The sequence below is a fragment of the Astatotilapia calliptera genome, chromosome 3 (genome assembly GCF_964374335.1).
Source record: "Astatotilapia calliptera chromosome 3, fAstCal68.1, whole genome shotgun sequence".
Classification (NCBI taxonomy): domain Eukaryota; kingdom Metazoa; phylum Chordata; class Actinopteri; order Cichliformes; family Cichlidae; genus Astatotilapia; species Astatotilapia calliptera.
The window spans coordinates 73,040,707-73,053,227 of record NC_137424.1 but is presented as its reverse complement, the minus strand read 5'-3'; the positions used below and the strand labels follow the sequence as shown (position 1 = coordinate 73,053,227).

Below are 12,521 nucleotides of genomic sequence, written 5' to 3'. Positions count from 1 at the left end.
CAAAGTTTCAAAGTGGTGCTCCATGAGAGTCCTGTAGACGAGCAGCAGCACAATCCTGCATTGCAACTGCAAACCGCTGTTGCAATGCAGGAACATCTGCTTTATTGGAATGTGTGAGATGTTAACCACAATGACTCTTAAAAACACTGTCTCAAAGCTTCATGCCAACAGCATGTTTTTAAGAAAAATCAAACATATGTTCTTTCAAGATCATTTTAGAGTTTTTAATGAGCTGCAGGATCCTTCTTCAGTGTGAGTTGAGAACAGCCAAGTCGCCTCCTGTGATAAACCTCCACATGTACCACTGAAAACAGTTAAATTAGTTTGAATCAGAAATAATGGGTCAAACTACTTGTTCTGAGACCATTTCTTTATTTTTCACACCAAACTGTTTAATAAGATAATAAGATAAACTCTACACAGACTTCATCAAATATAACTAACACTTTAACATTATCAGGATTTCATAATACAAACTTCAAATCAACAAGAAAACAGCTGCAGAACATGTGGATCAAAATTCATTAAAAAACAACATGTGGACTTCAATGACTAAATACACTAAAGTGAAAGGAGGAGCAAAAAAATAGAGGTTTAACAGAATTTGAATTACGTAAAAGTAGTCACCTGTGATCTTTAAAATGGTTCTGATGTGTGCTGCTGTTTTTAACTTTCAACATTTCTTTGCTGCCACTGTGAATAAGATTGTGCTCTTTGCCTAATTGAATAAAGGTTACACTGACTCACTGCTCCATCTTCTGGTACAAACTGGCATTACATGGAAGTACAGCCCAAAACCAGTTCAGCTTGAGTTTCTTTTTTTCTGGACATAAAGTCACAGCAGGTGTTGTTTCAAAGCTGGTGGACAGATTTAGTTCATTTTGGAGGTTTTAAGAGCAACTGCTGTGAAAATATTTGTAGTTTTGGGAGAAAAGGATTTAAGAGAAGATTTTACAACAGCAAAAGGTTAAATATGAATGAAGGATTGAAATTTAACAGAGGTAACACATTAAATGAATACATTACCCCACATTAAGTTAATTTTGGAAACACTAAGAAAGTTCAAATAAAAGAAATTGAAATATATATCCATATCTGCAATTCTGATACATTATTGGTTTGGTAAAAAAGACATTCCTATAACTTTAATAATACAGTAACAAGTACAACTACTAAACACTACTGTGTCCTAAGGGAACAAAGATTAAAATGTAACAGAGATAATTTTAGAGAATTAAAATCCCCCAAAGGAAAAAAAAACTTGATATGCATATCTATGCATATCTATACATGCAGCTTCCTAAATGTAACATTCAGAATTATTCACTGCAGCTCCAGAAATCAGAGCTACCTCATCAGATCCAAGTGTGGCATCAGCTGACACTCTTTACAGGAGATTCCATCTGAACTCTGTGGAGCCTGATCTCAAGGTTTTTAAGTCTGACCCTGAAACCAGAAGAGGATCTTTCTCTCTCTTCAGATTCATTGTGATCCAGTGATTTCAGTCCTGCATGATCAGGCTGATGTTTGCACAGAGCAGATAATGAAGTGAAGGTTTTTGCACATTGGTAACAGTGAAACAGTTTATTTACAGCGTGGGATCGTTTGTGTTCGGAGTATGAACTGAGATTCCTGAAACTCTTGTCACACTGGTCACAGCTGAAGTTCACTTCCATGTGTGTACGTTCATGTTTGTTACGATGACCTGATTGTGAGAAGCTTTTGTCACAGTGTCTGCACTTGTATGGTGTCCCTCCTGCAGTGGTGAAGGATGACCCACACTGGTCACAGATGTGCTTTTTGAAGAGGTCATGTATTTTTAATGTAGTCAAAGGAGCTTGCAAAGAAAAGCGTCAGGACTTCTTTAAGTTGCTTGAAGACGTTTCACCTCTCATCCGAGAAGCTTCTTCAGTTCTAAGGTCAAATGGTGGAGAGTCCCAGATAAAAACCTAGTGGGAGTGACCCCCACAGAGGGACAAACGGAACCCCTGATGATCCTCTAATCACCTGAGCCAAGGTGTGAAATTGGGTGTGGGACCCAATCAGCCAGAGTTTCGGGTGTGTTCATTGTTAGTCTTGTGGTCTTGTTAGTCTTGTCCTGCTACACAGGACAAGACTCAGCAGTCCATCTGCATCTTAAGGATAAAGGACACTCTTTCGAGGATGCCAATGTTCACATTTTGGACAGAGAGGACAGATGGTTTGAAAGAGGAGTGAAAGAAGAATGTCCACTGTGAGCGACCATCTTTGAATAGAGTCGGGGGTTTACGACACCAACTCTCTGCCATCTATAATCCAGTTTTGAGATCCCTTCCCAGACGCCTTAACGCCCACTCACATCCTGGGCCATCTGACCTCAGGAATTCGCATGACAAGGTGGGGCCAGGTTTCACAATGAACACACCCAAAACTCTGGCTGATTGGGTCCCACACCCAATTTCACACCTTGGCTCAGGCGATTAGAGGATCATCAGGGGGTCCTTTTGTCCCTCTGTGGGGGGTTACTCCCACTAGGTTTTTATCTGGGACTCTCCACCATTTGACCTTAGAATTGAAGAAGCTTCTCGGATAAGAGGTGAAACGTCTTCAAGCAACTTAAAGAAGTCCAGACGCTTTTCTTTGCAAGCTCCTTTGACTACGATGACCTGGATGACTGAGAACCTTCACAGACATATTTTTAATGTACTTGGTGTGTGGAAGCCTCTCCCACATTCTTTGCAGTAGTTCATTTTGTCTCCAGTGTGGCTACGTTGATGTGGTTTTAGGTCCCGTTCGTGATTGGAGGTTTTTCCACAAAGGTTAAAGAGAAACGCTTTCCCACCACCACAGTGACGACAGGGTTGAGAAATGGATCAGTGTGCTTCGCTCCACTCCTAAACAAAGACATTGCAAATCAGAGAATTCCTTCAACGTTTTTATCCTGAACGTCGCCTGAAATAAAAAGCATCTCTGCCAACGTCCAATTACATTTTACTGTTTACACTATAAAACTCAGGTTACATTTTTCCAAACAGTTCATTCAGTATAACTCCATACGTTTACTGATCAGACTTTTTCCAAACAATCAGGTTAAAATTACAAGATAAAAAAATCAATACATCCTCACAGTAACTGCACTTCTAGAGTTACTTTCTGGAGTGGATCTGTTGGTGTTTTTTCAGCTGATTTGGAGCTTTAAAAGTCTTCTCACACAGGTAACATTTATAAGGTCTCTCCTCAGTGTGTTGTTGTAACTGTGCATCTGTTGTAAACAGTTTCCCACACTGATCACAGCAGGAAACATCAATTCCAGTCTGAATCCGTAGGTGAATATTTCGGTACCGTTTGTCACTGAAACTTTTTCCACAAAAGTCGCAGCTCTACGCCTTAATTCCAGAGTGGGTAACTAGATGCCTGTGTAAGTCGCTATTTAGAGCAAAAGCCTTACCACACAACTCACAGTTGTGTGCTTTAAGTCCACTGTGGATGAGTTGGTGTTTTTTTAAGGTTCCAGCCTGGGTAAAAGACTTTCCACACAAGTCACAGCTGTAAGGTTTAAATCCACTGTGGATGAGTTGGTGTTTTTTCAAGTGTCCAGCCAGGGTAAAAGACTTTCCACACAAGTCACAGCTGTAAGGTTTAACTCCACTGTGGATGAGTTGGTGTTTTTTCAAGTGTCCAGCCTGGGTAAAAGACTTTCCACACAAGTCACAGCTGTAAGGTTTAACTCCACTGTGGATGAGTTGGTGTTTTTTCAAGTGTCCAGCCTCGGTAAAAGACTTTCCACACAAGTCACAACTGTAAGGTTTAAATCCACTGTGGATGAGTTGGTGTTTTTTCAAGTGTCCAGCCTGGGTAAAAGACTTTCCACACAAGTCACAGCTGTAAGGTTTAAATCCACTGTGGATGAGTTGGTGTTTTTTCAAGCTTCCAGCCCAGGTAAAAGACTTTCCACACAAGTCACAGCTGTAAGGTTTAACTCCACTGTGGATGAGTTGGTGTTTTTTCAAGTGTCCAGCCTGGGTAAAAGACTTTCCACACAAGTCACACCTGTAAGGTTTAACTCCACTGTGGATGAGTTGGTGTTTTTTCAAGTTCCCAGCCAGGGTAAAAGACTTTCCACAGAAGTCACAGCTGTAAGGTTTAACTCCACTGTGGATGAGTTGGTGTTTTTTCAAGTCTCCAGCCTCGGTAAAAGACTTTCCACACAAGTCACAGCTGTAAGGTTTAACTCCACTGTGGATGAGTTGGTGTTTTTTCAAGCTTCCAGCTTCGGTAAAAGACTTTCCACACAAGTCGCAGCTGTAAGGTTTAACTCCACTGTGGATGAGTTGGTGTGTTTTTAGGCTTCCAGCCAGGGTAAAAGACTTTCCACACAAGTCACAGCTGTAAGGTTTAAATCCACTGTGGATGAGTTGATGTCTTTTTAAGTCTCCAGCCCAGGCAAAAGACTTTCCACACAACTCACAGCTGTAAGGTTTAACTCCACTGTGGATGAGTTGGTGTGTTTTTAGGTGTCCAGCCAGGGTAAAAGACTTTCCACACAACTCACAGCTGTAAGGTTTAACTCCACTGTGGATGAGTTGGTGTGTTTTTAGGCTTCCAGCCAGGGTAAAAGACTTTCCACACAAGTCACAGCTGTAAGGTTTAACTCCACTGTGGATGAGTTGGTGTGTTTTTAGGCTTCCAGCCAGGATAAAAGACTTTCCACACAAGTCACAGCTGTAAGGTTTAACTCCACTGTGGATGAGTTGGTGTGTTTTTAGGCTTGCAGCCAGGATAAAAGACTTTCCACACAAGTCACAGCTGTGAGGTTTAACTCCACTGTGGATGAGTTGGTGTTTTTTTAAGTGTCCAGCCTGGGTAAAAGACTTTCCACACAAGTCACAGCTGTAAGGTTTAACTCCAGTGTGGATGAGTTGGTGTGTTTTTAAATATCCAGCCTGGGTAAAAGACTTTCCACACAAGTCACAGCTGTGAGGTTTAACTCCACTGTGGATGAGTTGGTGTCTTTTTAAGTGTCCAGCCCGGGTAAAAGACTTTCCACACAACTCACAGCTGTGAGGTTTAACTCCACTGTGGATGAGTTGGTGTGTTTTTAAGTGTCCAGCCCGGGTAAAAGACTTTCCACACTCATCACAGCTGTAGGTTTTCTCTCCCTTTCTTCTGTGAGGTTTGTCGGCCTCCTGAGAGCGCTGACTTCTCGCTCCATGTTGGTCCTGCAGTGACAGAGATACAAACAGAGGCAGTGAGTGAAATGCAGTCGTGGAACAAACTGAAACTCCCTTCATTGGTGGAATCAAACATGTCAACAAACACATTGTTGGTGTGTTTCCACCACCTTCTGGTGGCAGTATCACATTACAATGATGTGCTACAATGAGAGTTGTAATGAAAATGACATTATTGAAGAAATATTGATCAGCAGAGAAAATCTTTTACGCATAAGAAATTTCAAGTTCAACTGATGATATTGTTGTTTCAATGTGTGCTTATAAAATATGATCTTTGTATTTTCTTGTAACTTCTGTTACAAGAAATTAGAACTCTGAACAATATTTAAACTCCATTCAGAGTTACATACCATAAAATAATACTTTATGATTAACATAACAGTTTGATTGCTCTAATTACCTGTATTTACCTTGTGACATATTACAGGGCAAAGTACATTCTGGGTACAGTTACATCACAAAACATCAACTGTGAACACCTTATGTTACCGTGGCGTTTAAGTCCATGGGAATTATGAGTATCTACTCCCAAATTCCCATCCGGGCTACATTATTATCGGTTCATGGTATCGCTTAACTTTTACGAATATGAGTACACACACATTTTACAGTATCGGCCCCAATACCCGATACCAGCAACGGTATCGGTGCATCCCTAATTGTAACTGTGATATTTTTCTCACCTTTTGTGTTGAAGTCATTGATTGTTTCCTCTGTAGTGGCTGAGCTGAGTCCAAATGGATGAAATTGTTCCTCCGTTGCACCACCAGACTCTTCTCCTCCTGTTAATCACCTGGGGGACACACACACAGCAGGATTTGTAAAAAGAGTTTTGATAAACACAATGCTGGACAGCAATGCTGTCATGTACATATACATATATACATGTCTATATACATATACATATATATGTCTATATATATATATACACATATATAAATAATAACACCCAGCACGCCCCTGCGGGCGGTTTATCCTTCAAGCTTGGGTCCTCTACCAGAGGCCTGGGAGCATATATATATATATATATATATATATATATATATATATATATATATATATATATATATATATATATATATATATATATATATATATATATATATATATATATATATATATATATATGCAGATCCATAGAGGCTGGGGTCTATCACACCAGGCAAGACCCCAGGTGCAGGCTGTGTAAAGATGCCCCAGAGACAATCCAGCACATAACAGCAGGGTGCAAGATGCTAGCAGGCAAGGCATACATGGAACGCCATAACCAGGTGGCCGGCATAGTGTACAGGAACATCTGTGCCGAGTATAACCTGGAAGTCCCGAGGTCAAAATGGGAGATACCCCCAAGGGTGGTGGAGAATGACCGAGCTAAGATCCTGTGGGACTTCCAGATACAGACGGACAAAATGGTGGTGGCTAACCACCATTTGGTAGACAAACAGAAGAAGACGGCCGTAGTGATCAACGTAGCGGTTCCGAATGACAGCAATATCAGGAAGAAGGAACATCATATGTCACTGCATTCTTCTGCACATATGGCTTCACTCTCTTTTGCTGTGGTGGTTCCAGTTCACGAGCTCCTCTTCCTTTAGTGTTGGGGAGTAACGGAATACATGTACCGCCGTTACGTATTTAAAATACAAAATATGAGTAACTGTATTCCGTTACAGTTACCGTTTATAAAGGTGGTATTCAGAATACAGTTACTTTGTTGAAATAAATGGATTACACTGCGGTACTTTCCTGTTTCATTTTGTCGCGGGTCAGGACTGTTTGGGTTTTGTTTGACAGCTACGTTCTGTTGTTCCAGGCGGCAGCGTTACGGTTGCCATGGTTACAGGGCGACGCTCTCTTGCTCTCTGCGACTGTGTGTTTCCTGGGTGAGAGAGCGCCTTTTCGTTGTTGTTGTTGTTGTGCTAAGCTAACAGGCAGAATGCTACAAGCATAGCTCTAAAGAATGTAGCATCATGGGCAGTGTAGTCCGTGTTGCAGGGAGAATGGACTGCCATACACATTATGGGTCTGTGAGCGCGAGGAGGGAGAAAAGGGGGAGTGGAAAAGTACGAGCTGTCATCGAGGAAAAATGGGAGCTGGAAGCATGTAAATATAATAATAACCACTTCAGCCAAGAAGAGAGCCTGACGAGCCCAGTTGTAAGTAAGCTATTAAGACTCGACTGTACACCGTGTTCGTGTTTTCCTCCGAAAACAATAAGTTCTGTTGGAGCAGTCTTTCAACGCCTCTCTCTGTCTCTCGCAAGAAAAGTTGACCCACACAACAAAGTAAAGCTATTTTTCGGCTACGAGCCGACAGGGACCCCGCCGTATTAGTCAGAGGTCCCTTTACTATAGTTCGGAGTCGCGGACCTTCAGTAATAGTAATGAATCACCCAGCAATAGTACATTCATGTTGTTGTAAAAAGCATGATAATATATTAAGTAATCCAAAGTATTCAGAATACGTTAATGTCATTGAGTAACGTAACGGAATACGTTACAGAATACATTTTGGGGCATGTATTCTGTATTCTGTAATGGAATAGGGCTTTGGAGCGTGATGTCACGGGGGTGGGCGTGGAAAGGATTTTGGCCCGATCCGCCATTTTGGGGGTCTAGCGCAAAAGTGAAAAGGGAGCGAAGGCACAGACAACAGCCATGGTTCGTATTTGCTGTGTGGTCGGCTGCAATGTTCGATCGCACGACCAGCAAGAAAATAAGCTTGAAAATGGTTTATCTTTTCATTCTTTCCCAACCTGGAAGCAACACGAGGCAGCTCGTGTATCGATGTTACCAAACAAAGGCGTCTAGCCTGGAGAGCAGCTGTGAGACGAGCTGACGTGCAGTTCTATTCCATCTCCAAATATCTGTTGGTGCTCCAGACATTTTCATTCCGGTAAGTTCTAAATATGTTCATATCAATCTTTATAGCCTATTAGTTTTATTTTCTATGCGCTCTGAGCTCATAGCAAATGACAACAAACATTCTACTGAGTGATTTTGCAGAACTACCTTCTATTTATAGAGTTGCTAATTATTTGGCATTATTGCAGCAAACCAGCCTATTAAATGGATGAATCACATCGTGACTGGGTTCCAGTGCTACACAAGGGACCTGCTTCAAACATACCACCATGCCAATCAGATTACTTCTTCCTTGTGAGGGTGAAGAGGTGACCCTTCTGGATAAGATGGTGAAGGTTTGCTGCGTTTTGGTGAACAGTGTGATAATAAAACCAGGGAAAAATGAAACCTGCTCCTGTTAAATACTCTTAAGTCTTGTGCTGTTAAAATTGCTGTATTTTTTCAAAAGATACAGTAAATAAAGTAATGTTAGTAGTGAGTGATATCATGTAAACACTCGTGATTTTGTGTAAACATTTTGTCATTTGTAAACTATAAAATCATTTTTCTTCTTTGGCTCTCAGCGAAGGCGGTCGCACTTTTCTCCTCTCCTCCTCACCCTTATCTTCCCTGCTTAGCCTCTATGTCCTTGTCTGTTTCGTGTGCATTACTTTCCCTGGAATAGACTCACACGGTCATTCTCTAAAACCTAAAAGAGAATTATGGATTTGATTAACTGGTCTCTGAATGCTATTGACACCCTTTTCTCAACGAGAAGTCTGGGCTCGGGAGAGCCCGAGTGCCCTGGAGGGACTTTCCCTGCCGGATACACGATGGACGGGTGGCAGAACTGGAGAGTCATGTGTCTGGCGGGACTGTCGATCGAGGACGCTGAAGATATCTATCTATTCGGAACCATGATAACAGGGTTCGTGCTGATCGGAGTTGGCTTGGCCCTGGTTTATCGGAGAAATAAGAGAGCGGAACCGGCTGTTCAAACCCCCCTAAGGCTGCCCGCTGGAATTGAAGAGATGAGATGAGGCGCGACCTCTCACAACGAACGTAATATGGTCAACACCTTGGAGATGCTTACAGCTGCTGTGAAGGCTCAAAGCAACAACATTGAGCGTATGGGGGGAAACATCAGAGAGAGGCCTGCTCAAAATGAGACCCTTGAGCGACAGTTGGACGACATCACGGAACAGATCACTGCAGCTGTGAGGTCTCAGAATCAAAAGAATGGCAACACCATGGAACAGAAGTTTGATATCATCATGGGGAGGATCGTGGCTCTCCAACGGGAGATCGAGAGGCCAGTGTCGGAGTGTTAGGGCAGCCAAAAATTCTCCTGGGCTGCTCGCATGGAAATTTACAAAATCAACATTGAGATTGCGGACCCCCATAACGGCACCAGCTGCAGGCCAGAGGCTGGAGCCGAACAATCACTCCCTGATAACGACTGTGTTACGGCTATTCTTCCCATCCCATGCAAGGACACCTGGATTGGCTGGAAGACTATTTACTTAGCCTGATAGGCCGAAGGACACTGTCTCAGCTAAACTATGGACACGCACACACACACACTTACACTGATAAGCACTCACTCATCCCCCCTCCCTTTCCAACGCCTTCGATGCTTGTGCCCTACCGGGGAAGATAGCAGTCAACTGGACCAGCACAGATGCTGCAGGACCGGATGCGCTGTCTACACCGGCTCTCTTTTACCCTTTACCCGCCCCTGTTGCTTGTCTCGTGTTTCTATGGTGTATTGATAGTCATGTGCTTTTGTGCTGAGGTGTTTTTTCTGTTATCAAACTGTTCTCCCACTAGGAGCTCAGTCTGAGTGGAGTTTTTTTTCTCCTCCTCTTACCTCATGTAGTGTATTTTCGTTGTTTTTTCCTATCAGCCTACCTTCTGACATGTCTGCCCAATGTGATGTTTGTGTAAAGTTGGTCAGAAGGTTCCTTTGTGAGTGCGCATGCGCCATTAGCGTGCTGCCTGCTGTAACCCCTAATTTCCCTCGGGATGAATAAAGTATTCTGATTCTGATTCTGATAAATGACATGGATTCTACATTGTAACTGATGTGATGTTCTATAAGGTGGTTTCAATAAAATTAAAAAAAAGAGGCAAAAATTAGTTTGTTTCTTTATTCAACTTTTGAACAGTGGGACTCAGTCAGTATATATTCAGTAAATGCAAATTATTTACATGGCAGTGCACTACAGGCACCCCTAGATAAAACATTATGGTTCATTCCCACAACCCACAGCTTTACTTGTTAGGATGCCTGGGTCGTCGACCCAGGGTTTTTGGAGTTTATGATATTATTTATACTGTTGTTTTGGACTTTGTTTCTGTGTTTTGTTCTGTTTGCACTTTTTTGTTTTGTTTTGTTGTTTCTGGCTCCTTGTTTGGTCTCGTCAGTTCTGATTTGTCCCAGCTGTGTTTCCCTCCTGTTACCCATTCCCTGATTGCTCCCTCTGTGTTATTTGTTATTTTATATGTTATGTTTTGTATGTTGTTCAGTATATTTCTATGCAAAACAAGAGGGATTTCAGTACACAGCAGGATATTCACATTTGTAACCAGATATTTACATACACTTTAGGGAGAAAACATAAAACATTTTTACTGTACAACATCAATTTAGATTAAACTTTTGTTTTAGATAAATATTGAAATATATTTTGAATTAGTTAAATGTCAGAATAAAGAGAGACAGCTGTCTATTTTTTATCACTTTGATCAAATTTAGGAGTACATATACACTAAGTTTATTGTTAATTAATAAGAAAACTCCAGACGATTCCATTCTGAGCTGAAGAAGCTTCTGATAGGTTAGTAGAGTCCATGTGAGTAAATTGGTGGAAATGGGTAAAATCAACAGATGTCAACCAAACCAGAAAAAGAACTGTGGAGCTCCATAAGTGTGGCTCAATTTTGAATACAATTTGGTGCCATTTGCAATTAAGAAATACAGACAATTTCTCTCTTTCCTCTTAAAGTTAACAAATATGTTTTTTTATTTATCAATCTAAAAAAATAAACATTTAGTCTGATTTGATGTTACAATTAAAAAAGTGTTTGTTTTGATCTGAAGAGTTTGTAAATATCTGGTTTCAACTGTATATTTGATGATTGTCAGCACAAAGAGAGAGAGAGAGGAACAGAGAGGAGAATGAGGACAGAACAGAGATGAACAAGAGCAGGTGAGACACACATGTTAGTCAAATGGTTGTTTACCAAAAGTATCACCGTATCATAGGTACTCATGTATCTCGTACCTAGTGTTTCTTTTTAGGTTTGCTATTTTTCAAATTCTACATTTATTAAGTTATGCAGGCTTGTTTGCACAACAAGGCTAAATAATTATATAAACTTTTCTCAATCTAAATAGTGGACTTTGGTAGAATTAAAAAAACAAGTGTAGTGCAGGTCTATGATGATTTTTTAGTGCTACTATCATCTAGTTCTGATTCTTGTTCTGTCTTGGTTAAATCCTATATAGTCCTGATTTTGAACTGTTGTAGTCCAGTTTTAATTCTGGATCAGTTCTGGGTCTGGTTGAATTGGGGTTTAGTCCTCGTGTCTTGATACAACTCCGACTTTGTTCTGCCTTGCTGCTCAATTAAAAAACTAGTTTAAGGTGTTCTGCATATGAGATATATATTTTTCGCTATATGAAGTCATTCTTTTCTGAACAAAACTCAAAACAGAGCCTATTAATCTTTCAGTCATTTCTACCCCCCCCCCCCCCAAAAAAAAAAAAATAAATAAATAAATAAATAAATAAATTAAAAAAATCCCACATGCATACTACCCTTTAGGGCTAAGCCCCGGCCGTTTCAAATGTCTGGCTCCGCCTCTGCTCTACAGACTGTCTAACTCCAGTGTATACCAAGCAATCTATTATTCTTAACAGCAACAACATAAACTGAACCCACATTAAAGTTGGCTCGGTGCTTACCTTTATATGAGCCCACAAACCGAGAGAAACTCCGTGATGAAGCTGGAAGTCTTAAGAAACAGATCAGGGAGCAGAGACCCACGTGGTTCACGCTGATCTCGGCTACGATCCAGGACACAAGGGTGTGCAGATCGATGCAGAAATTAATCCCAACGTTGGCAGTGGTATATGTTCCTGTAAATTTACTACCTTACTCCCGTTTCATGAAAAAGCAGCTCTCTCTGCTCGACTCCTCTCCTGCACACACACTTTGCTCCGCCTCCTTTTCCGGCTCTGCTGTGATTTGTTGCTGTGCGGTCACGTGACTAAGCAGACCAACGTAGCCATGTGGGGTGTTATTTCAAAAGTAGCGCCTATCTCCTTTTCCTTAACTCTTTTTCTTGCCCTCGATGGAAACGTCATCGTGGGAAGGAGATTTGCTAAGGACTCAGGGAAAGAGAGGACCGGTGCTGAGAATTGGAACAGCTTTAGGCTGTATCCCACTTGTTGGGTTGC

General features: G+C 41.4%; 1 protein-coding gene across 1 annotated transcript; it reads right to left on the bottom strand.

Annotated features, from left to right (window-relative positions):
- Nucleotides 1-355: 355 nt before the first annotated feature.
- Nucleotides 356-12,520, bottom strand: LOC113018137 (uncharacterized). The gene is made up of 3 exons (XM_080299129.1): nucleotides 12,027-12,520; nucleotides 5,897-6,006; nucleotides 356-5,198 (listed from the first exon to the last, which is right to left on the bottom strand). Exons 2-3 carry the CDS (start codon nucleotides 5,912-5,914, stop codon nucleotides 3,360-3,362), a joined length of 1,857 nt encoding a protein of 618 aa, XP_080155255.1. The 5' UTR covers nucleotides 5,915-6,006; nucleotides 12,027-12,520; the 3' UTR covers nucleotides 356-3,359.
- Between the last annotated feature and the right edge of the window lies 1 nt (nucleotide 12,521).